This window comes from Galeopterus variegatus, unplaced genomic scaffold, assembly GCF_000696425.1.
Source record: "Galeopterus variegatus unplaced genomic scaffold, G_variegatus-3.0.2 Scaffold2086, whole genome shotgun sequence".
NCBI classification, from domain to species: domain Eukaryota; kingdom Metazoa; phylum Chordata; class Mammalia; order Dermoptera; family Cynocephalidae; genus Galeopterus; species Galeopterus variegatus.
In genome coordinates, this window is record NW_007728197.1 from 262478 (window position 1) to 263219 (window position 742).

The window sequence follows — 742 nt, forward strand, 5'->3', positions numbered from 1 at the left end:
ATCTACTGAAAGTTAAACAGAGAATTCTAAAAACAAACTCTTTGACTTGCAAACCATCAGGGGACTAATGACTTTCTAAAGCTCTGTGGGAATCTTTGTCAGGTTTTCAGAACGTGTTACTTCTAAAAGAGTTCTAAATCGCTTCCTGCAAAATAAGATGTTTGGGGAGTCAATCACATCAGCATGCATCTAGGCAGAAAAAATTGGCCTCTTCCAAATAACTACATAACGATAACTCACATGATGCATTAGCAGCCTGATATTTCCATTTATAAAAATGATGTTTCAAATGAGTGTCTGTTTAATGCCAACCCCCAGCACATGGGAAGACAAATGTTTTGGAAACTATTGCAATATCTCTGTATATATTATTTATTCTCCAACTTAGATTTTTCTAAAACAGAGCCTATAACTCAAAGAAATAAATAATGACAGGATATGGAATTCCACATTTTCATTAAAGCTGGGAAATTCAAGTTTGGACTCTGTTTTAAAAATAAAATCAAAGTTTATTCTCCATTGGATGGAAATAGAAATGTGCACCTGCAGCTTTTTATGGACTGGATAAAGCTCCCTACAAAACTTACTTTCTGTTTGGCTTCAAGTATCCTTCTTTCAAGATCAGATGGGATCATTTTCCCTCTGAAAGGAGAAAGAAATACAGGTTTGCTTTGAGTAATTTACTTTGTTGTCTTTACAGTATAAACAGCCGCATGAAGGTGAAGTCCAACCCTAAACCATT

General features: G+C 34.9%; 1 protein-coding gene across 1 annotated transcript in view; it reads right to left on the reverse strand.

Moving 5' to 3' along the window:
- GAD2 (glutamate decarboxylase 2 (pancreatic islets and brain, 65kDa)) overlaps nucleotides 1-742 on the reverse strand; it is an 82042-nt gene that overhangs the window by 31005 nt on the left and 50295 nt on the right. The window contains exon 9 of the mRNA XM_008580422.1: nucleotides 588-642. Coding sequence (XP_008578644.1) covers nucleotides 588-642 — 55 coding nt within the window. The remainder of the gene's footprint in view (nucleotides 1-587; nucleotides 643-742) is intronic.